This window comes from Neophocaena asiaeorientalis, unplaced genomic scaffold, assembly GCF_003031525.2.
Source record: "Neophocaena asiaeorientalis asiaeorientalis breed wild unplaced genomic scaffold, Neophocaena_asiaeorientalis_V1.1 scaffold263, whole genome shotgun sequence".
NCBI classification, from domain to species: Eukaryota; Metazoa; Chordata; class Mammalia; order Artiodactyla; family Phocoenidae; genus Neophocaena; species Neophocaena asiaeorientalis.
The window spans coordinates 1,754,545-1,781,557 of NW_020175015.1; the positions used below are offsets into that span (position 1 = coordinate 1,754,545).

A 27,013-nucleotide genomic window follows, 5' to 3' on the forward strand; every position below is an offset into this window, starting at 1 on the left:
CCTTCAAGATTCTGATGACAGCTTTGCCACTGAGCCCTGTGTGACCTGCTTTGTGCTTTGCTTTCCTGAGTACAATGTGACTATATCACACTAGAGACTGCCCTTCCAAAGATCGTGTGTCATGAGAAATAGAGCTGGGGACCCTCAGAGACGATGCAGCTTGCCCCACGCTATCAAGGTGGGAGCACAGAGGCTCTGAACCCTCAGGGACCTGGCCAGGCTCACACAGCCAGGACAGGGTCCCAGGTCCTCAGCTTCTTGAGCCCTGCCCTTCCCTCTGCTCCACAAGAACGGCTGTATGAAGCTCTTCTCCCTCCAACACACACACTCTTGGGTGTAGCTGGAGGATAGGAAATAACACTTTATTGTATCAGTTTAAAATCCCATGCCATCCGGTCCTCACATCATGCCTGTGCAGTGGGCTGGCTCCCGTGCACACCCCGTGCTGGGGGTAGGGGTGGGGTCAGGCCCAGCTAGCCTTCTCTTCCCCCTGCTCCAGTCCCCAGCCCACCAGAGTTATGTCAGCAACGCCTGGCGCAGCATCTGCTTCTTCTGGGGTGTGAGGCAGGTGGGGAACTGGATGTCAAAGAAAATGAAGAGGTCCCCCTTCTTGGTGGGGTCCTCTGGCAACGGCATCCCCTCACCTGGCACCTTCTTGAAGTACCTGGGGCTGAGACGGGAAGATGAAAGAAGGGGGCTCGGAGGGCACCCCAGAGCAGCACACCCGCCCCTGCCCAGAAAACCTCAGGCGTGGGGCAGTCAGCAGCTTCTAGAACCAGTGGGAGGGGAGAGGAGACTGGCTTGTTCCAGACAACTTGCTCCCTGAAAACTGTTTACACTGAGGCTCTGATAGTGGATTCCAGGAATCCCATTTTAGATGGGAAACAGGACAAGCAGCAGACCCTGGGTTGGGGTGGGGGAGTGCTGGGCTGCTGAGCTTCCCATGCAGAGGGGCTTGCTTGGAAAAGGGCTTAGGAGATACAACTCAGAACTCTAGAACTTCTAGAGGATGAAGACAACAAGGATTTCCCAACACAGGGGGCCTCTGGCCTCCACAATGGCTTCATGCATGTTAGAAAAAGGCACTTCATTTGCCAAGTGAATGCGGCCCGCGGCTTGGCCACAGAGGGGGCTGGATTTCAGTCTCTCTCACCCCTTTGTGCTGGGTACAACCTGAACAACTATACCAGGCCAGCCTGTCCAACACACCCTCTAAGGACCAGGCAGCCCTTCTGCGTATTGGGGCCCAAGCAGATGGACTCACTGGACGATGTCATTGATGGGGATGTTGAGCAGACGGTCATCTAGGGTCTTCACCTCCACGGTGCAGCAGGTCAGAGCCTAGGGGACATTAAGGCCAAAGGTGGGAGTGGGGGAGGTCCCCATGTCCATTCTCTTTAGAAGGCACTTTATGAGACTATTCAGTGCCAGGCCCTACACACTGGAGACAGAAGGATGTTCAAGGACTAATAGGTGAGTGAGCCGGGCTACCACCTGCCCTCAAGGAGTTCACAGTCTGGGAGATAAGAGTGATGTTGATACATGTTATGACAGAGGGAAGTAAAGGGGTCGGTGGGAGCCAAGGTGGCGGGTCCACTGAACCATTCTGGGCTGGGGCAGGAGGGCTCCATAGTGGTGGTAGCAGCTGATGAGGGCCTTAAAGGGTGAGGAGGAGCCTGCCAGTTAGACAAGGTGGGCAGACAGCACTCCAGGCAGAGGGCCCAGCATAAGCAAGAGAATGAGGGTGTGAAAAAGAATGCACCCAGTGGGCAGGGGCTCTAAGTGGCAGTGGCTGGAGTGCAGGGGATGAGATCAGCAGGGGCCAGACAGCAGAGGGCCTTGAATGCCATGCAAAGATGTTTAGACAGGAGTGTGGCAGGGTCAGATGACTTTGTGGAAAGACCCTGGTGGGGAAGTGCCTGAAGGAGATGAGAAGAAAGGCAGGAAGGCCACTGAGAGGGCTGCTGCATACACCCAGGTGCACAGACCTGGACAGTGGGGCTGAACAGAAGTGGACCAAGTGGAAAGAGATTTGGAGGTGGAATTAACAGGACTTAGTGCCTGACCGCAGGTGGGGTCGGGGAGGGGCGGCAAAGTCTAGGCCGGTGCCCAATTTCTTGCTTGGGTTGTGAAGGCACAGAGGGGCCACTCACACTCAGGAGTGAAGACAGCCACAAAGGTTTTGTGTGGCACTTACCACGTTCTGAAGGCCTGTGCCATGCACCAGGGGGAGAGGGGAGTGAAGCCTGCTTGCCTCGGGGCCTCCCAGGGGTGCGGGGGCCTTGCTCTGATCTGCCCACCCCTTGTTCCTCCACTTTGCCCACTCACCTTGCCCAAGGGGATGGAGTTCACAAAAAAGAGGTTGTCGTTCTCCCTGCGGAAGTGAGGGTGTAGCTTCTCCTTTACGATGAAGATGATATCGGCTGGGATGATGTTGGGACCCTGGGCAGGGTGAGCCAAGGGATGACAAGGCCTAATTGGCTGTGTGACTTTGGCCAAGTTTCTGCCTCTATTGTCCCCATGTCTTCCTCTGAACAATGAGGAGATTAGACCAGGTTTTCTGGAAGGGCCTTTCCAGTCTGGCTTCATAGCCCCTCCTCTGAGAAGCCTACCGCAAAGAATCCTGCTCTACCCACATTACTATCCTCTACTGAGCAGCCCAAGTAGATGCACGCAGCTGGAGGGCAGAACACTGTCCTGGGTACAGAGAACTGCCTGCAAGTCTATCCTGCCAAGCTTCATTAAGTTCCAGAACTCTGCTGGGTCTCTTCTGGGCACTGGGGACAAAGGGATCAGACTGGCCACCCCCCACCCCCACCAAGGGCTTCCAGTCTGGTGGAGGAAATAGGCACACAGTGAATCCTCAGCAGGCTCAAGAATGTGATAAAGGGAACACAGAGGCGGGAGCTCAGAGAGGCGCTGACCCAGAGGGGAGGTCAGGGAAGGATGCCCAGAGCACTGGAGCTGGGTCTTGAAGTGGGGTTTTCAAAAGTAGGTGTTTCATAAGTGAGAAAGGGGGCAAGAAGTACAGGCAGAGGAATTCATTTCTCTGGCTCTAAAGACACCGTCATCCTGCCTCTTCTCAGGACTTGAGGATTCAGCATGCCTTGGACGATAATTTTACATTTTTATTTAAGTAAGTATTTAATTTAAAATTATTATAAATAAATGGTTTCTGTGTAGCTCCTATAGTTGGGCTTTACTCAGAGAAACACTAAAGAAAATCAGGAAGAACACTGATGTTAGGACTGGATTCTCCTTTCAGCTCCAGTGCTCTTGCCCAGGGAAAGTCCCTTCCCTCTCTAGGCCTCAGTTTCTCACTCTGCAAAATGGGGAGAAACCCTGGGCTACCCAATCCCCGAGGCATTGTGCAAGGCTTTGTCCCTCGGAAGGGACATTAGGGATCAGCTCACCCACGCTGCAGACCGGTCTCCCTTCCAGACCAGGGCTCATAGGGGCAAGAAAAAGCATTGCCTCCTTCCCCCTCAGTCTTTCCACCGAATGAACCCATGTGACTGTCCCTAGGCAGCTTCCCTTCTTCTCACCTGGTCCCCTTCCTTCTCGAAGGTGATACGTGTGCCCTGCCTCCAACCAGGCTTCACGTCAATTGTGAGGATCTTGTCCTTGATGGTAGAGAAGTACCCATCCTCATTCAGCACCTGTAGTGAGATGACAGGGGAGGGAGATTTGCTCAGGATTTCCCAGCTGGCCTTTACACACGTGAGGGATGCTCCATGGGATCTGTGCTCAGCTCAGTTCTCTAGCAATGGGGAGAACTTGCCCTGAGCCATCCCCACTCCCACCCTATTCCACTGGAACCAAGAGCTTATGATTCCAGGATGGCAGGGCATGTCATGGGGTTAGGGCCTGAGGTGCCAAGCAGTCACCATGAGTCGATCAAGGCCACAACTCCAGCCCTAGAAATTACAAGGCCCTGGCTTCTAACAGACACGGTGAACACGCACTCACTTCCTCTCCCACCCCAGAGGCTTTGGCCCTGAGCCTCTAGCAGGTCTTTTAATCCCGAAGGGAGAAAGACCACAGAGGGCAACATATCTCAGCCTCACCCAAAGCATTCCTCTGTTATGTCATCCATCTATTCTCCAATCACGTACCCAGATGGGTGCCATCTGTGGAAAGCATGGCTACAGCTGGCATCTCCTCTGTTGGGCAAAGGTGTGAGGTGGCCTTGCTTATGTGCCTAGCACAGGGCTGGACCATGGGACAGGGCCAATGCAGGGTCTGGACCCTGGGGCACTGAGGGTCTTCTTCAACCAGTCCCCTTGGGAACTGTCCCCCAGCCCACCCCCCATGCCCACACAGCTCCTTCTTACTCATGAGGCAGACACCCAGATGAAACCCAGAGGGTATGGTCTGGTATTGTCCAGAGAGCAGAATTCACAGGAGACTCCTCCCACCCACAGCCCTCCCTCTTCCCTCAGGGATGGGGCTGAACTGAGAAGAACGGAAAGAGCTTGTCCCAGTTAGAAGCACACAGAGGGGATTCCTGCACTAGGAAAGAACCAGGCTAATACCCTCAATTGTCCCTTCCAAACTTCAGATTTTAGAATTCTACCATCTCCAAATCTAAGATTCCATGATTCTGTGAGAGACCATACCTGAGGTCTCCAGTTAGGGTCAGGGAGGAGGTAACCAGTAGGGTTGGAGGGGATAGAAGGTGGCTCCCAAGTACTCACCCTTCGAGAGATCTTAATTTTCTTGGTGCAGCCAAAGAATAAGTCCTCCAGGGATAGGTAGAGGTCTCGTTCGATTGGGGGGTCCTGTTTCTTCACCCCTCGGCCCCGGAGTCCCCCAAAATTCAAGTCCACCTCATTTCCTTCTGCATCAAAAAACTCTGCAGGAGGTGGGGAGAGGCGAGGAGTAGGAGAAATTGTGTCCAGAAACTCGGATTCATAGCCAATCCCCTCACCTCTTCAGTCCCCAAGTGTAATACCCAGACTCCCATTCTCACCTTGCAGACTCAGACTGTTTGGCGGGGCCAACGAGCTGCCCTTGTAATAGGGAAGAACCTTTGTATTCTATTACAAGTTAATCACTAAACAGATGTTACCTATAAGCTTAAATTATACGTAATGGCCCATCTCTGGGAACCCTACCTCCCAGGTAATGAGCAATAAGCTAAAATACCCTTGTTAAGCTCACAGAAAACATCCTGACCAGGCTCACCTGTGAATGACTGCAGGGAGGAGGAAATTAACACCTCCCCTCCCGAGGCTGACCGGAGCTAGGAAACGTGACTTTACCCCCTCCCCTTTTGGTATAAAGGAAGCCTGAATTCTAACTCAGGCAAGATGGTTCTTTGGGACATGAGTCCACATCTTCTTGGTTTGCTGCCTTTTCAAATATAGTCGCTATTCCTTGCCCCCAACAACTCATCTCTCAATTTATTGGCCTGTCCTGCAGCGAGCAGTAGAAGCTTGGACTCAGTAACATCCTCAACTGTAGATCCAAGGATTACCATCTCTTGATGCCCTCTACTACTGCTTCATCCCCCACTTTGGACTCCCTTCACCCACACTTGCCTACCTCCCTCCCCCACCCCACCCCTACCTCTGGGGAAGTGCTCCTCAACTCAGGCTGCCTCAGAGGAGACAGGAGTGTCCTCTGGTGGCAGTGGCTGGTAGTGCCAGAAATGATGTGCTGTTAGCTTTTGTGGAGCGTCACAGCATGCCAGTCCTCCCTACCCTTCCCCAGGCTCCATTGTCCTCCCTGTTCAGCCCAGCCCAAGACCACTAGAGACCCCAGGCTCAAATTTCTATGAAGTCAGCAGCTGAGATGGGGAGAGACAGGGTTAATCCCTAACAAATTAGAGATGTCACCAACATGTTTCCAAACTCCTCTTTCCTCAACTTCTTCTGGCCCTTCCCAGCTCTACACCCATAACCCCTCTTGCTGCCCCACCTTCCATCCTAGTGCAAAGAGCCCCTGCCCTTGAGGTGCACTGCAATCGTCCGGGCTTCAGTTTCTCAGTCTGTGGGATGGGGTAACATGCTTGACCTGCCTTCCACCATTAGGATCAGATAACAAGATGATGATGAACTAAAACTAGCTCAGAGGGACCTCCCTGGTGGTTCAGTGGCTAAGACTTTGCCTTGCAATGCAGGGGGTGCCAGTTCGATCTCTGGTCGGGGAGCTAAGATCCCACGTGCCTCGCAACCAAAAAAACCAAAACATAAAACAGAAGCAATATTGTAACAAATTCAATAAAGACTTTAAAAATGGTCCACATCAAAAATATCTTTAAAAAAAATAACTAAAAACAAAACTTGCTGAGAGCTTACTACGTGTCAGGTGCTGTTCTCAACTCTTTGCGATATTATCTTATTGGCCCAGAGAGGTCAAACAAAATGCTCACAGTGCCACAGCTAGTGGTAGTAGAGTTGGGATGTGAACCCAGGAGGATTTGACTACAGAACCTGTGCCCTTAACCACTAAGCTTAATGAAGCCCTTTGTAAACTGCAGGCGTCACTATCATAATTAAGATTTCCTGTACTCTGCCCCTCCTGGTTAGTGTCACAGAAAGAACTTTGCAGGCTAGATTGACCTTAGGCTAGGGAGGGCAAGGTGGTGTCACACTCTGTCCCCTTAAGATGTGATGAGTCATAACACAGATGTAGAGAACAAACGTATGGACACCAAGGGGGGAAAGTGGTGGGTGGTGGTGGTGTGATGAATTGGGAGATTGGGATTGACATATATACAATAATATGTATAAAACAGATAACTAATAAGAACGCTGTATAAAAAATAAAATAAAATTCAAAAAAAAAAAGATGTGATGGGTCATCAAGAGGCCTGTGAATTACCGGGTCCCCTCTTGCATGGTTGAATTCATTTGTTCTCCCAGCACCTATGGTGTGCCAGGTCTCAGACACCCCAAAAGCCAGGTCACAGGAAGCCAAGCCCCTCAATTCTGCAGGGAGATGGGACACACGAACCCCTAGGGTGAAGCACTACAGCAGTATAACTCCTGGGCACTGCCTGAGGGACCCCCATACCATGAATTTGACCTTCCCTAATGAGCAATACCCCTGTAAGCTCTGGTTTCGCTCCCCTGAACAGCTTCTTCTCCATGCACCTGTCCCTGGGAGAGAGAGGCCCATTGTATGGCATTTTTCTGACTCCAAAGCCCATTTTCATAAAGATCATCTCATTTGATAATGACCTGTGAGGAACTGGCTGTTTAACAATGAGGAAGCTGAGGTTTCAGAGAGGTGAAGAGATTTGTCCAGGATCACACGGCTCATAAGCGGTGGTGCATATGGATTTGAAACAGGCCCTCTGACTCAAGTCCCTTGCTTTTCCAGTTTCACCTGGAGTTTATAAACTCAGCTTCTTCTGGCAGACAGGAGAAGGCAATGCACAGTAGGAGGGGCCTCTGAGCAGGCTGTAGCCCACTTAACATATCAATGTGGAGAAGAGGAAGAGGTAAGCTTTGAAATGCAGACAAGCTGTAGTATAGCCAGGGAAAAGGGGCTGGGGCAGCCAGGCAATGAAAATCTAGACTCTGTGAGTTGCTTAACTGGAGCCAGGAAGGAAGACAGGTCTGAAGGTAAACTGTCCTTGCATGATGATTCGGAGCCTTGGAAATCAACTCTGTCAGTTTGCCTCAAACCTGGGATCATTCACACATCCATCCCTGTATTCATCTCACTAACACACACCTGTACGTTGAAATCTTATGCAGCCATTAAAATGAATAAAGTAGATCTGTTTATAATATACTGTATAATAAGATAATCTCCAAGATATAAGTGAAAAAAAATCAGTGTATATAATGTGGTCCCATTTCCTTCACAAAATAAAAGGCTATGTAAAAATAAATATAAGCTCATAAATCCACAGAATATTTCTAGAAGGATACAAACACTGTTAACAGTGAGTGAGTGGCTGCTTCTGGGGAAGGAATGGAGGACTGGAATTTCTTTTACAATAATTTTTTTTTTACCATGGACTATATATATTTCTTAAAGTAAACAAAACTACTCAGAGAAAAGCATCTTCTATAGCTATGTCCTTCCCAGTAAGGCAAAGGGGCAGGCAGGACCTCTTACCATTAAAGGGGTTATCTCCCCCGAAGAACTCATGGAAAACCTTTTCCGGGTTGCCGTGGAAGACGTAACCAGTTGTCCACGGGGTCTGCGATCCAAACTCCACAGGAATTCCGCCCTTCAGGCCTTCCTCTCCGAACTTGTCATAGATGCCTCTTTTCACAGCTGTGGATATGTGTCACCTTGAGAAGGGATCCAGCATAGGGGCTAAGAGAGCTGGAGGGCTGGGAAGCAGAAGGATATGGGGCAGAGAGGAAGGGGCAGGGCGAAAAGAGCCTTATTTCTAAGGTGCCTGCTGTCTGGCCGACTCTAGAAGTTAGGGATTTCATTTCATCTTGGGTGGACCTAGGTATGACCCCATAGCCCAGAGGAGAGATGACAAAGACTGAAACTTGCTGGGGGAGGGGTGGGGATTGGAGAAGACAGTGAGAGACTGAGGGTCGGGCTATCATCCTGGGGTTTGGCTTAACTCAGTCATCACAGCTACTGTCTTTTGTGGGGTAAATAGAATCCTAGAGCCTTGAGATTGTAGGATGTAAGAATTCTAGAGCTTCCAAATTCTAGAGCTTTGAAATCTTAGAGTCCAAAGTCCTGAAAACGGTGCTGGAGAAACATTAGTGATCTTCTGGCCATTCTTCTGCACAGTATCCATGATTACAATCTCCAGGGCAAGCCCTTAGGGAACCCATGTGGGCACTGCTTCGGGCAGGGGCGGGGGATCTCTTTCCCTAGGCTTCAGTTTTCCATAGGAGAGAGATTTCCTAATCACAGACCCCTCTCTGTCCCTTTGTACATATGCTGTCCTTGAGGAGATGGAGATTTAGCTTCTTGGTAATCAGGGAATAACCGGGTGTGTCTGCCTCAGCCTTAGCCTTCTTTCCTGGGCAGCAAGCATCTCACTCTACAGTCCTGCAGGGGATGGGTGGGGCATGGGGCATGTGGGGCATGTGGGGCGGGGAGGGGGGTGAGGCCCTGCCCCAGGTCCTGCACTGCTGAGACTAGCGGAGCACGTCAGCCTAATCTGGGGGCTCTCCACACCACGTCCTCCACCTTAGCTTGTGTCTACTGAGAAAGGCAGTTCATTATGTTTTCTTTCTCAATTTGTTTAGATTCTGGGCAGGGAAGAGGAATGCTTACTCTCTGCTGGGCCCCCTCAGAAAGCCCAACGCTCAGAGACGTGAGGATGATGTTAACAGAGACACGGGACAGAGAAGCCGCCCTCCATGTTCAGTCGCAATCACTCACGGTCGCTCAGCACATCGTAGGCCTCTGCTATTTGCCTGAATGCCTCCGCTGCGGATGGCTCAGTGGACCTCAACGGGTGGTTCTTAAGGGCAAGTTTCCGGTACCTAGAGCGAGGAGGGTTAATATCCTGAGGCACAGACCAAGGTTCAGAGCTGGCTCTGCTGTCTGCTGCCTGGTGGTCTCTCAGAGCTTTGATGTTCCAGCTATAAATCAGGGCTGTGGTGGCCAGGGAGGCACAACACTCAGATCCCCTGGAAGAGAACCCAGTGTCGGGAGCATGGTTGACTGACAGTCCCAGAAGCTGCCCCACTGGCCGTTTGTGCTGAAGCTGCACTGGCCCCAAGCTGCTCCCAACCTATGCCTATGCTTGTTGGGGTATCAGTGCTGGGCCAGCCCTACAGGACCCAGGCCTCCTCCAATGCCCAACCTCTGCTTGAGGCCTCCCCATCAGCCTGGCTGAGATTTTCTCTGGATGACGCCACAGCCCTCCCTACCCAGCCCTTCCTTCCCTCTTGCCTTTCACAAGCATCAGACCTGCACTATGGTGTGAAGGCTCCCCGGCACATTCCTAGTCCCGCTTCATCCTCACAGTTGTTTCCCTCAAACACTTCTTGCACATCTAATTCTGTCTTGGTGTCTGAACTGACACAGGCTTCTTGGGAAGATTAGATAAAATAAGGTGTCAGTGGGCCTGGTACAGAAAGGCACTCAGCATAGATCAGGTCGTCTTGCTGTCTGCCCCTCTGTGCTCATTCTTTCCCCTATTTCTTTTTTATTTATTTATTTGTTTATTTGTTTATTTGCCTGTGTCAGGCAGGTCTTAGTTGTGGCATGTGGGATCTTCGCTGCGGCATGCAGGATCTTTTGTTGCGGCGCTCAGGCTTCTCTCTAGTTGTGGTGTGCGGGTTCCAGAGTGTGCGGGCTCAGCAGTTGCAGCACGTGGGCTTAATTGCCTCGCAGCATGTGGGATCTTAGTTCCCCGACCAGGGATCGAACCCGCGTCCCCTGCATTGGAAGGTGGATTCTTAACCACTGGACGACCAGGGAAGTCCCTCTTTCCCCCATTTATGTGTCTGCCCAATCCCACCACACAGTGATGCCACACCTGCAGTATCCGGGGATCTGTATCATTACATCTCAGGAGGAAAGACGTGGCACCAGCTGGAGATTTGTGGAGAGTTTAATAATGGACCACACACCAAGGTGTGACAGGTGGGGCAGGAAACCACAAGGGACAGCACAGTCCCTTGAGGCTACGAGTCCTGAGGTGCCCTGACCACCCATGAGCCTGTAGCAGTGAGGGGAGGGAGAGGTTACTGAAATCCCACAGGAGAGAGTGTGTGGACAGGGCCTTGGTAAAAGCTATGATCTTTGATTCAGGGCCATAGCCAACCTGAAGAGATCCCATAAGAAGGGAGGTGGGAATAAATACCCCTGCCCCACTCTCCTCCCTCCCAATCTCCTGCCTTGTGCTCCTTTTGCAGGATGCATCTGGAAGCCTGAGGGCCAGGAGGTCTACTGATGCAGTTCATATGGGCCAGTCTCCCAGAGCAGAGAGCAGGGTGCAGAAAGGTGGGGCAGGGGTCTGCAGGAGCAAAAGGAGGGCATCCGCACAGCCTCCTCAGTCACTCAGTACACATGTGGTCCCACCTTCCATGCCGGTGACCCCAGAGCTCCGCCGTGCTTCTTACTCCACTCCACACACACTCCGTGGACAAGCCCAGCTGGCCGACGGCTTTGAGCACCAGCTACACGCTGATGATTCCCAAATCTCTATCTCAAACCAGTTCGCTCCCTTGGTGTCTGTACCTAGCTGCCTACTCGGTACCTCCTCTCCAGTGTCTCACGGGCCCCACAACCTCAATGAACCCAAACGTGCACACATTTTCATTCCCTAAACTTTTCCCCATTGGTCCACACCCTGAAGCGGAAAAGCTGATATCTTCCACTCCAAGTTCTCCTTTGTCCCCTCCACCCCCATTCCATCAGTCCACCAAGGCACATCAGCTTTTCCTTCTAAATAATGTTTTCTTGCTACTTCTTCATCCCTACAACCACTGCAGAACCATGTCTTCCTGTTTCCAGTTTCCCCCTCTCCAGTCTATTCTGTGTGCTGCCACCACTTTGATCTCTCTCTCTCTTTTGTTAATTTGATGTTTTTAAAATGCTCCCTGACCAAGTCACTCTCCTGCCTGAACCCTTTACTGGTTCCCCCTTTGTCTTCAGCATAAAATTCAAATGTCTCTGAGATTCAACTTCCGCTTCTCTCTCTGCCCTTCTCACTCACAGCTCTCCCTCCCTGCTCCCACGACCTCTCCTGTCCTTCTCTCCAGGCTCCAAGCTCCACACTCCGCACTGCTCATGGCTTTGACATTCTCCTCCCTTTGCCTGGAATGCTCACCCCTCTCCAGCTCCTTTCACCTCCTCCTGGCAAATATTTATTCATCTTTCCACATTCAACTCAGGGGTCAACTCCTCCAGGATGTCTTCCCTGACTGCAGTTTTCAGGCTAGATTAGATACTCTTTCCCATATCCCCAAGTGCCTTTGATCCTCATACTTAGCACATGGTGCTTCAGTTGTTTGATGGATCTGTCTCTCCCACCAGCCTGTGAGTCCCTCCAGTTGCCGTGTCCAGTTCTCTATGTCCTCAGTGCCTAGCACTAAGTGCAGTGAGTAAATGTTGTGAAATCACTGTCCCACAAGGCAGCCCATTTCACTATGGGGCCAGTCTGACTTTTAGGCAAAGCTTTCTCTTACTGAGCTGGGTCTGCTGTCCTGCGACTCTGCCTCCATCCACGAGGGTCCTGGTCCTGGCTCTGCCCTGGGGGGCCTTACAGACAGAATCTGCTCTGTCTACCTTGACAGACTTGAAGGCAATTTTCACACCCTCCCTGAGACTTCTAAACCAGCCCTTCTCAATTACAAAGGTTGTAGTCAGGTGTGAGAATTGCAGGAAAACTAACAGTGAGTAAAAGTAAGGAGGTTTGAGAAGAGTTCAGTTTTCCATATAAACTTGAGTGGTTTTAAGCTCTGCAGTAACATCACTCTCATTCACCTGCTTTCCTGAGTGGGAGAGAAAGTGGCGAAGTCACAGCCCAGATGTGGCAGCCTCGGATGAATGAGTAAGAAGTTAATAGCTGGGCGATCATGGGCGATCATGAATCATCGTGGTGCTTGTCTTCATTATGTAAGTTTAGCCTTTTGGGGGGGGAGGGGTCAAAATCTAGGTACTCCCATGGGAGAGTGTGTCAAACATGTAACTCATGCCTTAAGAGTTGTTTCAGGGGGACTTCCCTGGTGGCGCAGTGGTTAAGAATCCGCCTGCCAACGCAGGGGACATGGGTTCGAGCCCTGGTCCAGGAAGATTCCACATGCCGTGGAGCAACTAAGCCCATGCGCCACAACTACTGAGCCTGCGCTCTAGAGCCCGGGAGCCAAACTAGTGAGTCTGCATGCCACAACTACTGAAGTCCACGTGCCTAGAGCCCGTGCTCTGCAACAAGAGAAGCCACGGCAATGAGAAGCCCGCGTACTGCAATGAAGAGTAGCCCCCGCTCGCCACAACTAGAGAAAGCCCGTGTTCAGCAATGAAGAACCAACGCAGCCAAAAATAAATAAATAAATAAATAAATTTTTAAAAAAGAGTTGTTTCAGGGGAGAAAGGTTAAGGACTGTTGTTTGGAACATATATGGTTCTTTTAATCACTCTTTATAAGACATGGTTTCAGACGCAAATGATTGCTGGGCATTTTCATGCTCATTATCTCATATAATTCTATTTCAATACCAAAACAATTCTTACTTTTCATTTTTTTTTTAAGAGATGGGAAAACTGAGGCTCAGAAAGGTTAAGCAATTTTCCCAGGTCACACAGCTAGCAGATAGGAGAACCTAGGTTCAGACCTGGCTCTTTCCAGTGCTTAAGTTGGGCTTATCTTTCTGCATTCCAACTGCCCTCCCTCCTTGTGACCTTTCCCTAGACAGGTCTCACTGGCCAATGAAATGCTATGAACAGTGGGTGACATCACACACTGTCCCGAATTGTTCTCTAATTGATTAACGAGTTTGTGTCTTGTTTCACCAGCCACACTGTAGACTCTCTCCACTTACCCCACTGAGATCCCCTATGGGACTTGGCCCGTGGTAGGCAATTAGAGCAGGCAAGGTGTCTGAATACTGGCTTTGCCCGTTACTAGGCACATAGCCTTGGGATAATAATGGTACCTACCTCTCAGGGCTGTTGTGAGGATTAAGTGAAATAATGATGGAAGGTTCTCAGAACAGCATCTGCACAATTCAGTAAGTGTAGCTATTATCATACAACCTTAATTAAATTGTCCTAGATTCCTCCCTTTTTTCTTTACCCTACAATGATCCAATTTATAGCTAAGTCCATTCTCTCTTCTCTCTCCAGCCCACTGCCCTGCTTCAAGCCTCATCTTTTGCCTTATCATGACAGCTCCTGAAGGGGTCTCTCTCCTTCCAAGATAGCTTCCACATGCCCTGTATGTCCCCTTTTGTAACATTCATCAAGCTTGCTGTGACTTATTCAACATCTGTATCCACCAACAAAGTTAAGCTGCACATGTCTGATTCACGATATCTGTAGCTGCTGAGACTGCACTGAACCCATGTAAGTAGGCGCTCAGTAAATATTCGTCAAAAAATTTATTTTCAGAAAAATGTGCTGATTCCTGTCTTAGACACACCACAAAGTCCCCAAGACTTGATGGAACTATTCAGAGATGTAATTTATTCAATGCCAAAACCCCACGTGGACAGCCAGAATAAAATATGTAATACATCCATCTGGTCAGGTCACTCTCCTGTTCACAATACTTTGGGTCTCCATAATATTAAGCATAAAGTCTCCTTTGTTCCCATTTTATTGCTAGGAAAACCAGGGTACCCAGGAGAGCAGACAGGGCATAGAGAGTAAAGAATGATGGATTGGGAACCCTGACCCAGCCCAAAGCCAGGAAGTAGGTGTGCAAGAAGCAAGAAAAGGAACAAGGTCTACCTTGCCTGCCCTAAGCTGTGCAGGAAAGCTCAGTTTGGAAGAGATGAGGGCAGGCCTGTCCCAGCACAACCCAAAAGCCTCGCTCCTGCCCCCACTCACGCATTCTTGATCTGGGCATCTGCTGAATTGCGAGTGATCTGGAGCACAGAGTAATAATCCTGGCCCATGGCTGGCTGGTTGTCAGTCGGTGGATAGTCCTGACTCCAGCGGCTCTGTTAGTCTGCATTCCGTGGTTGCTCCTGACAACCGCACAGGGGCACTCTGGGAGTTGTAATCCTTCCTGCCTAAACAAACCGCCTTCTCAGTTGTGCCCGTAGAAGAGGGATTGAGAAAACCAGGACTGATTCTGTGAGCCTAAGGATCACTCAACTCAGAAAACAGAGTTTTTCGTATGGACACCAAGGGTGGAAAGTGGCGGGGTGGTGGTGGTGGGATGAATTGGGAGATGGGGATTGACATACACACTAATATGCATAAAATAGATAACTAATAAGAACCTACTGTATAAAAATAATAAAATTCAGAAAAAATAATAAGTAAATTTTTTTAAAAAAACAGTTTTTAAGGAGAGTAGCAATTGGTTTTAATTAAGTTTTCAGACAAATAGATTTGGCTATTTTTTAAAAATAAATCTTTATTTTAGATTTTAGATTTTCAGAAAAGGTGTGAAGATAGTAGAGCTCTCATATGCCCCACACCAGGTTTCCCCTATCATTAACACATTACATGAGTATGGTACGTTTATCACAAATAATAATATCGGTACATCATTTATAACATAACTCCATCCTTCATTCAGATTTCCTAGTTTTTACCCAATGCCTTTTGTTTGTTTTGGTTTTTTAAATAAATTTATTTACTTATTTTTGGCTGTGTTGGGTCTTTGCTGCTGCACGTGGGCTTTCTCTAGTTGTAGCGAGCAAGGGGGAGCTACCCTTCGCTGCGGTGCGCGGGCTTCTCATTGCGGTGGCTTCTCTTGTTGTGCAGCATGGGCTCTAGGTGTGCGGGCTTCAGTTGTTATGGCACGCAGGCCTCAGTAGTAGTGGCTCATGGGCTTAGATGCTCTGCGGCATGTGGGATCTTCCCGGACCAGGGCTCGAACCCGTGTCCCTTGCAAGCCTGTGCCCCCTGCACTGGCAGGCAGATTCTTAACCACCGCGCCACCAGGGAAGCCCCTAATGCCGTTTTTTGTTTTGTGTTTTGTTTTTTCCTCTTCCAGGATCCGATCCAGGATATCACACTAAACTTAGTTGTTGAGATTTCCCTGGCGGTCCAGTGGTTAAGACTCCACACTCCCAAAGCAGGGGGTGTGGGTTCAATCCCTGGTCAGGGAACTAAGACCCCACATGCCGCATGGCGCGGCCAAAAAAATAAATAAATATAAATAAACTTAGTTGTCATGTCTCCTGAGGCTCCTCTTGGCTACAGCTGTTTCTCAAACTTTCCATGTTTTTGATGACTTTGACAGTTTAAGGAGTACTGGTCAGGTATTTTGTAGACTGTCTCTCAGTTGGGATTTGTTTGATGTTTTTCTTATGATTTAGATTGGGGTTGGGGTGCTTTGGAAGGAAGACCACAGAGGTAAAGTGTCATCCTCATGCCACCAGGTCAAAGGTACCATCACCATGACTTATCACTGCCAAGGCTGACCTTGATCACCTGCTGAGGTAGTGTTTGTCAGATTTCTCCCCTGTAAAGTTACTTTAATTTCCCCATTTCTGGATTGTACTCTTTCGAAGGAAGTCATTTCACAATCCACCCTTAAAGAGTGGGGAGTTCCACTCCACCTCCTTGAGGGCAGCAGCGTGGTTTCCACTCACATCCTGCACCCAGTCACCAAGCTCAGACCATTTTACCTCCTAGACGTCTCTCGAGCTCCTCCTCTGCTCATCCTCCTCCTAGCCATGGCCTTGCTTGGGCTTTCATCTTTCAGCAAGGTCACCACGACTTCCTCACTGTCCTGCCACCTTGTCTCTACCCTGCCGAGACCTCACTCCACTTGTAATAAGGGCAGGGCAGGCGCGACCAATAGCAGTCCCGCTCAACCATTGGTAGGCATCGCAGTGGGCCCCCACTCTCCCCTTCCTCTGTGTAAAAGGAGCCCAAATTTGTACTGAGGAAGATGGTTTTTTGAGACACTAGTCTGCCATCTTCTCGGTCTGCTGGCTTTCCAATTAAAGTTGTTATTCCTGCCCCAACAACTGGTCTCCCCATTTATTGGCCTGTCGTGTGGTGAGCAGAGCGAGCTTGGGCTCCATAACACTGCCCAGAGTTAATGCAAGCCGTTTATCCTGGCACACAGGTGCTCAGTGATCTGCTCCCTCCTGTCTGCTCTCACTTCTCACACTTCACCCGCTCGTCAGAATTCACTACAGCACTTGCAGATGCCCAGCTAACCATTCTCTCCCATTCACCTATGCTGCCACCTCTACCCAGACCCTTCCCACCAAACCCACCACCAACCCTTGCTTGGCCCAGCTAACTCCTACTCATTCTTTTTTTTCTTATGAAATAGTTTACATGCAAGAAAGAGCAGCATTAGAACATTTGTTATTGAAGGACTGCTGCCCCTGTGTGCCCCTCCCTACCTGTTTATTATTCTCTTGTGTTTCTTTATCATTTTACTACTACGCATGTATCTGATGGTGTACTGCTAAATGTTTAACAGGCTCACCAGAAGGAAAAAAAATAGCTCTGATTTGTAGCATTTGCCAATTTCTCCCAAGTTGGCACAGCCAGCTCCACATACCACTGTATGTATCCAAAACAACATATTTACCTTTTCATATTTTTAAACTTTATATAAATGGTATCATTTATGCAAACAGTATGTTTGTGCATGTGTGTGTGTGTGTGTGTGTGTGTGTGTGACTTGTCTTCACAGAGGTTGTATCGTATTCTATGCTGATCCTGAACATTTGGGCATGTGTGTCAACTCCGCAAGGTAATATCAGACAGTTTTCTGATGTGGTGATTCTAATTTACAATGGCAAAATAGCAGTGTGTGAGAGTTCCTTTTTGATCCACATTCTCACCAATTCTTGTTGTCAAATTTTTAAATGGTTGCCAATATAGGTGTGAAATAGCATCCCACTGTGGATTTTAATTTGCATTTCTTGGTGGAGGTCTTTTCATTTTTATTTGCAATTATTTTTCCTCATTGTGAAATGCCTATTTACATCTTTTGTCCATTTTTCTATTGGGCTATTCTTTTTTTACAAATTGATTTGTGACTCTTTATGTTTCTTTGTTGATAATATAAAATACAAACCCCTTCCATCTTGGAGCTTGTCTTTTTACCATTTTTTAAAATGGGGTCAAATTTATTAATCTGTTCCTTTTTGGTTATCTTTTTGTGTCTAGTTTAAGAAATATTCCCTATACAAGGTCATAAAGATCTTCATCTACATATTCTTCCAAAAGTCCATTTTACTTTAAAACCTTTAATCCACCTAGAACTTATTTTTCTGTTTATGGTGCCAGGTAGGTGTTGTGTTTTTCTTTTAGACATCCCACTATCCCAGAACCATTTATTCAACAGTCCATTTTTTCCCCACAAATCTGTATGACTGCTGTGTTATATACAAATGTTACATATATGCATGGGTTTGTATCTGGATTATTGTTCCACTGGTCGATCCCTGGGCCAGGAGTATCTTCTCTAAGTACTTAGCTTCTAACTCCTCTCAAATGGAAACATATTCTTAAGAAAGGATCAAATATCAGTCATACAGGGAAAAGAGGGGTGCTACATTTTAAACCTCATCTCTAATTGTGGATGGAAAATCTTGATAGTTCCCTGATGGCACTTCAGATACTAATGACTGAGATATTTAAGAACTTCCCTGGGTCCTCTGAAGCCACACTATTACAGAGGAGGGCCTGCCTTAAAGTAGATCTTTCATATTACTTGAGGCAAAAGATCTATTTTAGGTATATTTAGGTATATCTGGAAGTGGTAAAACACACTTTTGGAGTTGGGCCAAAGGACAGAGAAATCAATTAAAAAGCTAAGAAGTAAAGTGTAGGTTTTGGGTGAGTTGACTGGTCAAAGTGACCCTACCTTTTATTTTTTTATACATCCGGTTATTAGTTATCCATTTTATACACATCAGTGTATGCATGTCAATCCCAATCTCCCAATTCATCCCACCCACACCCACCGCTGCTTTCCCCCCTTGGTGTCCATACGTTTGTTCTCTACATCTGTGTCTATTTCTGCCCTGCAAACCAATTCATCTGTACCATTTTTCTAGGTTCCACATATATGCATTATTATACAATATTTGTTTTTCTCTTTCTGACTTACTTCACTCTGTATGACAATTTATACACATCAGTGTATGCATGTCAATCCCAGTCTCCCAATTCATCACACCACCACCACCACCGCCCTGCCACTTTCCCCCCTTGGTGTCCATACATTTTGTTCTCTACATCTGTGTCTCTATTTCTGCCCTGTAAACTGGTTCACCATTTTTCTACATTACACATATATGCGATATTTTTCTCTTTCTGACTTACTTCACTGTAAGACTGTATGACAGTCTCTAGATCCATCCACGTATCAACAAATGACCAATTTCCTTCCTTTCTGAGGCTGAGTAATATTCTATTCTATATATGTACCACTTCTTCTTTATCCATTTGTCTGTCGTGGGCATTTAGGTTCCTTCCATGACCTGGCTATTGTAAATAGGGCTGCAATGAACATGGGGGTGCATAGAGTGACCATATCTTGATGTTGCTGTATTCGCATGCCATTTGTGTGACCTGAAGCAAGTTTACTTAATGGCCCCAAGTCTAAGTTTCCTTGAATAAATGGGATTATTAACATGAACTCCACCACAGGGTTGGTGTGAAAATATTAAATAAAACTATACAAAAGCACGCATCACATAGAAGATGCTCCCTCAGCATTGAAGCAGTAGACTCAGAGCCAAATCCTATCTGTTAGCTACTAGTTTTATGACCTTAAAACAGTTATTTCTTAGCTATAAGTGCCTAGTTATAAAGTGAAAATATGGAATTACTCTTTATATTTTTTTGCATTTTTGAGCTTTCTTATGTATTTAATTTGCATTTTTATTTAATTACTTAAATTGAACATTTTTTCTTGTGTATTGGCCATTTGTTTTACTCTCTCTTTTTTTTTTTTTTAGCCACACAGCTTGCAGGATCTTACTTCCCCAACCAGGGATCGAACCCGGGCCCCCCACAGTGAAAGTGCCATATCCTAACCACTGGACTGCCAGAGAATTACCTGTTTTACTCTTATTGCCAGAAAAAAGTGTTAAAAATTAAACTCAGAGGGTTGGGAGAAGGCCTTGCTTAGTCTGGGACTGGCTGAGGTGAATGGAGAGGAAGGAGGCAACTCTATCTGAGGGACACCAGGTGTGCAAAGGCCATAGTAAAAGGGGAGGAGATGGCCTGTATGACCTGTGTGGCTGGAAGATTGGTTACTCACAGAGGTATTGAGCAAATAAGTGAATATACTAAGAATTATGAGAGTGAAGCGTCTCATTGTTGGAGAAAGGAGGTAAATACGTAAAAGGTGGAGCTGGACTGGAATTGGTGACATCAGTGTGAATGCATGATTTTTAATATATATATAGAATGATGGATGCAGAAAGAGAGATGTGTATATGTACTATCTACTGATAGGGCCAAGAAGCAATAATACCCCACTAGTAAAGAGCATTTTATTGCCCAGGTTTTGGTTTCTGAATACTATTCTCCACTAAAAGGAACCAGGGCTATTTAGACAGATAACTGATTCCAGGGCTGGGACTGGAAAGTATAAGTTGAGGCTTGAATATCTTGTTGTACCAGAGAATATGGAAGTGCTCAAAGAATGATGGAAACACATCAAAAGGACACAGGATCCAGCTTGAAGGAGCTCCCATTGACCCAAATGGAACACTCTAAATAGCAAAATAAATAATAGTAATAACGGATTATAATCCATAGAATAAAAGATGAAACCATGAGTAATCGATAATAATATATCTGACGAATGAATGAGTGAATGAATGTATAAATGAGGGAGAAGGGAAAGTTCTTCCTTACAGTAGAATGCTGATTATAAATGTAAAAAGAATAATGGAATTAGAAAATCACCATTTGGCAATTATCATAGGAATAACTGATTCAGACAGAAATTATTAAAGAATGCTAAAACTAGTTCATACAAGATTGATGAGGAATAGGATATTTATATACTCTCAAAGTAGCTCCCCCCAAAATACTTATTAACTTTGCTGTGGAGAAACCTGGTAGATACCATTTTAACTGAGTTAACATGGGCTGACTAAAATAAAAAGGATGGACAAAAACAAGCATTGGCAAGGACATGGAGAAAGCAGCACACTTATACATTGCTGGTGGGAATGTAAAATGGTGCAGCCACTTTGGAAAATAGTTGGCAGTCTCTCAAAACATTAAACATAGAGTTACCATATGACCAAGCAGTTCCACTGTTAAGTATATACCCAATAGAACTAAAAATATATGTTCACAAAAAAACCTGTACACGAATGTTCACAGCAGCATTATCCATAATAGCTAAAAAGTGAAAACAATCTAAATGTCTATCATCTGATGAATGGATTAAAAAACTGTAGTATATCCATACAATGGTGTATTAGGGTTCTCCAGGGAAACAGAGACAATAAGATGTGTGTGCGTGTGTGTGTGTGTGTGTGTGTGTGTTGTGTGTGTGAGTGTGTAGAGATTTATTTTAAGGAATTGGCTCATGCAATTATGGAGACTTGAAGAGTCCGAAATCTGCAGGGTAGGCCTGTGGTACAGCAAGAGACCCAGGGAACAGTTGCAGTTTGAGTCTAAAGGCAATCCTTTGGTAGAATTCCTTCTTGCTTGGGGGAGGTCAGTCTTTCTCTATTAAGGCCTTCAACTGATTGGATGAGGCCTTACATTATAGAAGGTAATCTGCTTTACTCAAAGTCCACTGATTTAAATGTCAGTGTCATCCAAAAAACACAGAAACATCCAGAATGTTTGACCAAATATCTGGGCAACATGGCTCAGTCACACTGACAAATAAATTTTTTTTTACATAAATTTATTTATATTTATTTTTGGCTGCATTGGGTCTTCGTTGCTGCACGTGGGCTTTCCCTAGTTTCAGCGACTGGGGGCTACTCTTGTTTGCGGTACGCTGGCTTCTCATTGCAGTGTCTTCCCCTGCTGTGGAGCACGGGCTCTAGGCACGCGAGCTTCAGTAGTTGTGGCACACAGGCTCAGTAGTTGTGGCTTGCGGGCTCTAGAGCGCAGGCTCAGTAATTGTGGCACACGGGCTTAGTTGCTCTGCAGCATGTGGGATCCTCCTAGACCAGGGCTCGAACCCGTGTTCCCTGCATTGGCAGGCGGATTCTGAACCACTGAGCCACCAGGGAAGCCCGACAAATAAAATTAACCGTCACAAGTGGGCTATTACTTGACAACAAAAAAGAATGACGTACTGATGCATGCTACAACATGGATGAACCTTGAAAACTTTATGCTAAGTGAAAGAAGCCAGACACAAAAGGCCACATATGATTCCATTTATATAAAACATCCAGAATAGGCAAATCCACAGAGACAGAGAGTCATCTGATTAGTGGTTGCCAGGGCTGGGGCATGGGGAGTGACTGTTGAAGTATATGGGGTTTCTTTCTGGGGTGATGAAATGTTCTGGCATTGGTGGTGATGGCTGCACGACCTTGTGAATATACTAAAAACCACCAAATTGCATACTTTAAAAGGGTGAATTTTATGGTTTGTGAATTATATCTCAAAAAACAAAACAAAAGGTTAACATCACCAGTAATGAGACAAATCGACATTGTGTGGCTCCCAATACCATGCTCTTAGGATGGAGAATCACATCGGGAGTATTCTTGCCCAAATACATAACCTAAATCTAATCATGAGGAAACATCAGACAAACCCAAAGTGGCCTACATTTCAAAAATATCAGGGTTATAAAAGGAAATACTGAGGAAGTACTCCAGACAGAAGGCAAATAAATGCAACGTATGATCCTGGATTAGACCCTGGACCAAAGGAAAGAGTGATTATAAAGGACATTGTTGGGACAACCAGCAAAACTTGAATGGGGCTGGCAAACTGGATGATAGTATAGTATCAATGCAGGTTTCCTTGTTTTGACAGATGTACTGTGGTTATGCAGGAGTGTCCTTGATTTCAGCAAATGCATACTGAAGTATTTAAAGGTAAGAGGACATAAAATTTGTGTATTACTCACAAGTGATTCAGAAAAACTATATACAGCATATATAACCTGTGTAAAAAATATATCTATATATATATAAAGAGGGAGAGAGAGGATGACAAAGCAAACATAAGAAGTTAACAACAGGGAGATCTGGGTGGGAATATACTGGAATCCTCTGAACTATTCTTACAGCTTTTCTGCAAGTTTGAAATTATTTCAAAATAAAAAGTAAATTAGAAAAATATATAAAATATATCCACAAAGAGACTTGTTCAAGAAAAATAAACCTTTGCTTTGCAACGCTATTGTGAGGACTGTGCCTGGCACACAGTATATGCTCAATAGCTGCTGCCACTGCCAACTTCTCAGGACTGAGAAATAGAGGCATTTCTCACAAGAAGTCACAAGGGGGCATCTGAAAGCCAAGAAACAAGGTCTAGCACAGAGCTTCCCTGGGCCTGCAGTGCTGCAGATGGGGGTTGTCAACCCTTCCTTACCCAGAATGCATTCCTCAACCCAAAAGAAAAAAAAGCTTTGTCTGCTGCAAACTGGGGATTATTCCATTCACAGTAGATAAGGCTTTGGGGTACCTGAGAGCTAGCCTCTGCTCCTTCTGTTTGGGTCTGGACTTCAGGACAGCTGTCAAGGGTTACTGCATCTATCACAATCAGGATGTCAACTCTGGAGACCTGTGAAAAGGGGCTTGTAAATATGATGGCAATGGAGAAGAACGAGTCCTGGAATGGGAACTCAGAGACATACTTGTGTGAACTTAGCTATATTCTTCCTCATCCTTTTTTGTTAGTCTGACTTCTTAGAGGTTCCACCTGGACTTCCTAGGACTCAATGTTTCTGAGCTCTGGAATATGTCTGTTTGGGTCTACCTGACCCTATCACAAATCACTCCTTGAATGAAATTGCTCTAGTCCCAGAGGTCTTGTGACCACATGGTATAGTGGAAGGAGCATGGGCCTTGGAGACAGACTGAGCAAGGTCCAAATCAAGGCTCTGGTACTTAATTCCTTGAGTCTCAGTTTTTAATTTAGTTGTGGAGAGCGGGGGCTACTCTTCATTGTGGCGCACAGGCTTCTCACTGCGGTGGCTTCTCTTGTTGCGGAGCACGGGCTCTAGGCACGCAGCCTTCAGTAGTTGTGGCACACGGGCTCAGCAGTGTGGCCCGCAGGCTCTAGAGTGCAGGTTCAGTAGTTGTGGTGCATAGGCTTCGTTGCTCCGCAGCATGTGGGATCTTCCCAGACCAGGGCTCGAACCCGTGTCCCCTGCATTGGCAGGTGGATTCTTAACCACTGTGCCACCAGGAAAGTCCCTCTTTATCCTTTAGACAGGAATAATACCATTTCCTTTTTAAGAGTGTTATGAGGATTAAATATTTACATACAGTACCTAGAACAGAGTAGATACCCAGTAGATACTCAATGAATTATACTATTTTATTTTCGATTTGGTTTAGGCAAAAGCAACCGGAAGGAAAATATGGGATTTAAAGTTAAGATAAACTGTGTTCAAGTTCCTACTCTCTATGACCCTTGGCAAATCACTAGATCTCGTTGAGTCTCACCACTAGCATTATTTTTTTGTGGCTGCGCTGTGTGGCTTAGAGGATCTCAGTTCCCTGACCAGGGACTGAACCTGGGCCACAGCACCAAAGGCCCGGAATCCCAACACTAGGCCACCAGGGAACTCCCTACCACCAGCCTTTAAGAACTCTGTAAACCATAATATTACCCCAGCTAGGAATTACCTTCTTCTTTTAAATAAATCCTGATCTTAGCCTACATGGCCCAGCACAAGGGTTGCTTTTCTCTAATAATGTAATTGATATGGTATTCATACTCTGGAAATGAATGACCATGCCGCACAGCATGCGGGATCTTAATTCCCCGACCAGGGATTGAACCCATGCCCCCTGCAGTGGAAGTGCAGTCTTGACTACTGGACCACGAGGGAAGTCCAAACTTTGGAAATTATTAAAAAGAATGAGGAACTGAGCTCTGCCCACCAGAGCAACAGCCAGCTCTACCCATCACCAGTCCCTCCCACCAGGAAACTGGCACAAGCCTCTCAGATAGTCTAATCCACCAGAGGGCAGACAGCAGAAGCAAGAAGAACTACAATCCTGCAGCCTGTGGAACAAAAACCACATTCACAGAAAGACAGACAAAATGAAAAGGCAGAGGGCTATGTACCACATGAAGGAACAAGATAAAACCCCAGAAAAACAACTAAATGAAGTGGAGACAGGCAACCTTCCAGAAAAAGAATTCAGAATAATGATAGTGAAGATGAGTGAAGATGATCCAGGACCTCGGAAAAAGGATGGAGGCAAAGGTCGAGAAGATGTAAGAAATGTTTAACAAATACCTAGAAGAATTAAAGAACAAACAAACAGAGATGACCAATACAATAACTGAAATGAAAACTACACCAGAAGGAATCAATAGCAGAATAACTGAGGCAGAAGAACAGATAAGTGACCTGGAAGACAGAAGGGTGGAATTCATTGCTGCAGAACAGAATAAAGAAAACAGAATGAAAAGAAACGAAGACAGCCTAAGAGACCTATGCGACAACATTAAACGCAACAACATTCGCATTACAGGGGTCCCAGAAGGAGAAGAGAGAGAGAAAGGACCCGAGAAAATATTTGAAGAGATTATAGTCGAAAACTTCCCTAACATGGGAAAGGAAATAGCCACCCAAGTCCAGGAAGCGCAGCGAGTCCCATACAGCATAAACCCAAGGAGAAACACGCCAAGACTCGTAGTAATCAAACTGGCAAAAATTAAAGACAAAGAAAAATTATTGAAAGCAGCCAGGGAAAAACAACAAATAACATACAAGGGAACTCCCATAAGGTCAACAGCTGATTCCTCAGCAGAAACTCTACAAGCCAGAAGGGAGCGGAATGATATACTTAAAGTGATGAAAGGGAAGAACCTACAACCACGATTACTCTACCCCACAAGGATCTCATTCAGATTCGATGGAGAAATCAAAAGCTTTACAGACAAGCAAAAGCTAAGAGAATTCAGCACCACCAAACCAGCTCTACAACAAATGCTAAAGGAACTTCTCTAAGTGGGAAACACAAGAGAAGAAAAGGACCTACAAAAACAAACCCAAAACAATTAATAAAATGGTCACAGGAACATACATATCGATAATTACCTTAAACGTGAATGGTTTAAATGCTCCAACCAAAAGACACAGGCTTGCTGAATGGATACAAAAATAAGACGCATATATATGCTGTCTACAAGAGACCCACTTCAGACCTAGGGACACATACAGACTGAAAGTGAGGAGATAGAAAAAGATATTCCATGCAAATGGAAATCAAAAGAAAGCTGGAGTAGCAATACTCACATCAGATAAGATAGACTTTAAAATAAAGAATATTACAAGAGACAAGGAAGGACACTACATAATGATCAAGGGATCAATCCAAGAAGAGGATATAACAATTATAAATATATATGAACCCAACATAGGAGCACCTCAATACATAAGGCAACTGCTAACAGCTATAAAAGAGGAAATCGACAGTAACACAATAATAGTGGGGACTTTAACACCACACTTACACCAATGGACAGATCATCCAAAAAGTAAATAAATAAGGAAACAGAAGCTTTAAATGACACAATAGACCAGATAGATTTAATTGATATTTATAGGACATTCCATCCTACAACAGCAGATTACACTTTCTTCTCAAGTGCACACAGAACATTCTCCAGGATAGATCACATCTTGGGTCACAAATGAAGCCTCAGTAAATTTAAGAAAATTGAAATCATATCAAGCATCTTTTCTGACCACAAAGCTATGAGATTACAAATGAATTACAGGGAAAAAAACGTAAAAAACACAAACACATGGAGGCTAAACAATATGTTACTAAATAACCAAGAGTTCACTGAAGAAATCAAAGAGGAAATCAAAAAACACCTAAAGACAAATGACAATGAAACCACAATGATCCAAAACCTGTGGGATGCAGCAAAAGTAGTTCTAAGAGGGAAGTTTATAGCTATACAAGCCTACCTCAAGAAATAAGAAAAATCTCAAATAAACAATCTAACCTTACACCTAAAGGAACTAGAGAAAGAAGAACAAACAAAACCCAAAGTTAGCACAAGGAAAGAAATCATAAAAATCAGAGCAGAAATAAATGCAACAGAAACAAAGAAAACAATTGCAAAGATCAATAAAGCTAAAAGCTGGTTCTTTGAAAAGACAAACAAAATTGATAAACCATTAGCCTGACTCATGAAGAAAAAGAGGGAGAGGACTCCAATCAATAAAATCAGAAATGAAAAAGGAGAAGTTACAACAGACATCGCAGAAATATAAAGCATCCTAAGAGACTACTACAACCAACTCTATGCCAATAAAATGGACAACCTGGAAGAA

At 46.0% G+C, this 27,013-nt stretch overlaps 2 protein-coding genes across 2 annotated transcripts in view; both read right to left on the bottom strand.

Annotated features, from left to right (window-relative positions):
* Positions 1–341: 341 nt before the first annotated feature.
* On the bottom strand, positions 342–14,731 carry DNAJB13 (DnaJ heat shock protein family (Hsp40) member B13). Its single transcript, XM_024761942.1, has 8 exons — positions 14,440–14,731; positions 9,319–9,422; positions 8,077–8,238; positions 4,698–4,855; positions 3,546–3,659; positions 2,329–2,442; positions 1,265–1,341; positions 342–670 (listed from the first exon to the last, which is right to left on the bottom strand). Exons 1-8 carry the CDS (start codon positions 14,505–14,507, stop codon positions 517–519), a joined length of 951 nt encoding a protein of 316 aa, XP_024617710.1. The 5' UTR covers positions 14,508–14,731; the 3' UTR covers positions 342–516.
* The window catches only part of PAAF1 (proteasomal ATPase associated factor 1), a 60,597-nt gene continuing 42,910 nt past the window's right edge, over positions 9,327–27,013 (bottom strand). Inside the window, exons 13-14 of the transcript XR_003005553.1 lie at positions 23,170–23,268; positions 9,327–9,422 (exon numbers count right to left, since the gene is read on the bottom strand). The gene's annotated coding sequence lies outside the window, so the exon portion shown is untranslated. The remainder of the gene's footprint in view (positions 9,423–23,169; positions 23,269–27,013) is intronic.

Bases quoted from the DNA above. Each gene is read 5' to 3' on its own strand.
- DNAJB13 (XM_024761942.1), bottom strand. From the start codon at position 14,507: ATGGGCCAGGATTATTACTCTGTGCTCCAGATCACTCGCAATTCAGCA. The intron at 1,342-2,328 runs GTGAGTGGGCAA...AATGTCCCCTAG, and splicing joins ACTCCATCCCCTTGGGCAAG to GCTCTGACCTGCTGCACCGT. The intron at 671-1,264 runs GTGAGTCCATCT...TTCCCGTCTCAG, and splicing joins CCCATCAATGACATCGTCCA to CCCCAGGTACTTCAAGAAGG.